The 2,175-nt window shown below is 35.4% G+C and overlaps 2 protein-coding genes across 2 annotated transcripts in view; one reads left to right on the top strand and one right to left on the bottom strand.

Moving 5' to 3' along the window:
• Positions 1-2,175, bottom strand: part of LOC107559216 (E3 SUMO-protein ligase RanBP2-like) — a 73,970-nt gene that overhangs the window by 2,017 nt on the left and 69,778 nt on the right.
• Positions 371-2,175, top strand: part of LOC107559215 (GRIP and coiled-coil domain-containing protein 2) — a 16,741-nt gene continuing 14,936 nt past the window's right edge. Inside the window, exon 1 of the mRNA XM_016242965.1 lies at positions 371-472. Coding sequence (XP_016098451.1) covers positions 383-472 — 90 coding nt within the window. The 5' untranslated portion in view covers positions 371-382. The remainder of the gene's footprint in view (positions 473-2,175) is intronic.

The raw sequence follows: 2,175 nt of genomic DNA, 5'->3' as shown, positions 1-2,175 counted from the left end.
AAAAGTAAACGTTCCCACGCTGGCTTCAAAGGACTTTTATTGACATAATATTATATGGTCGTGGAATATTGTATGAGTGTCATGGCGTTGAAAACAATCAAGCATATCAGTAAAATGCTGATGCATGAGTTAGTTGGAGTAATGTAGCTGTGATGAAAAGCTGTGACGATTAATACTGTACCTAAAGCCATCAGCACCTCACTACAAGCGCTTCTGGTGTGTTCCTGAACCCGCTCCTCATCGTGCTGAGAAACGTTCCTGCAAAGACTATAGATGCAGCAGAGAGAATCAGCAGGAAACACTGCCTGTTTGCATATGAAAATGATTTGTGTCCAGGATGTGTCTGAGTTTGAGTTAATCTCAACAGGAGCTGAGTGAGCGGATGGACGCTGTGCTGCAGGAGAAAGCTGAGAGTCACCAGAGCCTGACGTTACTGCGCAGAGAACACGAAGAGTTCAGGAAGCAAGCACAGGTATTTACAGCACTTGTGTAAGGTTGGCTAGTATCCAGCAAATATAACGCATTAAATATGATCAACTGCAAGTGTAATAACAAGTAAAGCGAGGAAATAAATACTGCACATAATAAGGTATAAATAAATGATCCAGTGGGGAAATTGTGTGATCATTTTCATATTGTTTAGTTTATCTAGTAATCATTTTTTTACATTGAAGTCTATCTATATTTCCCACTTGCTCTTCTTCCTCCTCTAAGATAATGAGGATAATTAAAGCTTGTTTTAGCAGGGCTCTACGGATACTTTTCTTTTTAGGAGCGCTTGTGCTCCTAATTTAAAAAATTTAGGAGCTCCTTCTAATCTGTGTAATGGCATTTTTCGAACTTTATTAAAAGTATGTCATCTTTCCTCATGTCAAAATCAAAAAAATATATATTTATAAGCTTTTTAACATTTCTAATTAAAACAATAGAATAAAAACAAGTAGAATAAGAATAAGTTACCAATCAAATGAAATCAGTATTTAAGAAATAAATTTGTGCTACAGAGATGGCACAGAAGAACACACAAGTGGCTTGTATGTGTATTTTTAGACGTTTAATGAGGCTCAGTATGGAAGCATATAGGTAGCGAAATTCAATTTAAAATGCAATATGCAAAATGGCAATGCAATATTCAAAATGGCATTGTATTTCTGTATTTAAATGTACATTTTCCATTACCCATACGTGCAAAGTTTGGTGCAAAAGTAAAAGTAAAATTAAATTATATAATTTGCCATTTCCAACAGTAGTCTTAATATGTAAATTGCATGCACATTTGAACGCTTTATAAGTTGCGAAATGAAAATGAAAATGCTAAAGTCAAACGTTCGAACGACCGACCGATCGAACGTCTATCCGATCGTCTTGAGCTTTGAGCGTCTTACACGGCGGGTGACCCACGTGACGTCAGCGTCTTGAAATCAGCTGGTGTTTAAACATTTAAGGAGCCAAGCTGCTGTGTAAAGATTACAAGCATTACAATAATGATATTTTATACCTAAAATAATACTCAACCATTTCCTGCATCCTGCTGTACTTCCCTGAATAAGTCTTTAAAGGTGTTGTAGGCTAATAAGTCGTTCTGAGTAATAAATTGAAAAAGCTCCCACCTGTATATGACTAAACAAAATAACATGTAGTTTACTTGAGGCTCTGTTATAAATGTTTTTATTAGAAACATTCATTTAAATTAATTAATTATACAAAAAATTGTTTGAAATTAATGAAGACTTCCCGAGTTTTTGAACGAAAGTCCTGAATGACTGTTATTAAAGGTCATTTAATGAATTTTAATGATTTTCAATGCCCCGTGGAAACCCTGCCTTTGTTGGAAATGTAAATAAATTATTTGAATTATGTTTGATTGTTATAACACTTTTCAGTAACAATATTTCATAGTTATTAAAGGTCATTTAATGAATTTTAATGATTTTCAATGCCCCGTGGAAACCCTGCCTTTGTTGGAAATGTAAATAAATTATTTGAATTATGTTTGATTGTTATAACACTTTTCAGTAACAATATTTCATAGTGTTTCATATTGTTCCAGCCGCCATGTTTCAAACGATCCAAACGTAACACGCTTCCGCCAATTCTTGCCTTGAAGCACTGAGTGACGGAGTGGGGGCGTGGTCAGCTCGGGTGTGGGCGTGGTCAGCTCGGAATGCATTTTCA

The sequence above is a fragment of the Sinocyclocheilus grahami genome, unplaced genomic scaffold, assembly GCF_001515645.1.
Source record: "Sinocyclocheilus grahami isolate Dianchi unplaced genomic scaffold, SAMN03320097.WGS_v1.1 scaffold678.1, whole genome shotgun sequence".
NCBI lineage: Eukaryota > Metazoa > Chordata > Actinopteri > Cypriniformes > Cyprinidae > Sinocyclocheilus > Sinocyclocheilus grahami.
The sequence above is the reverse complement of the archived record's forward strand: the minus strand, read 5'-3'. Positions and strand labels throughout refer to the sequence as shown.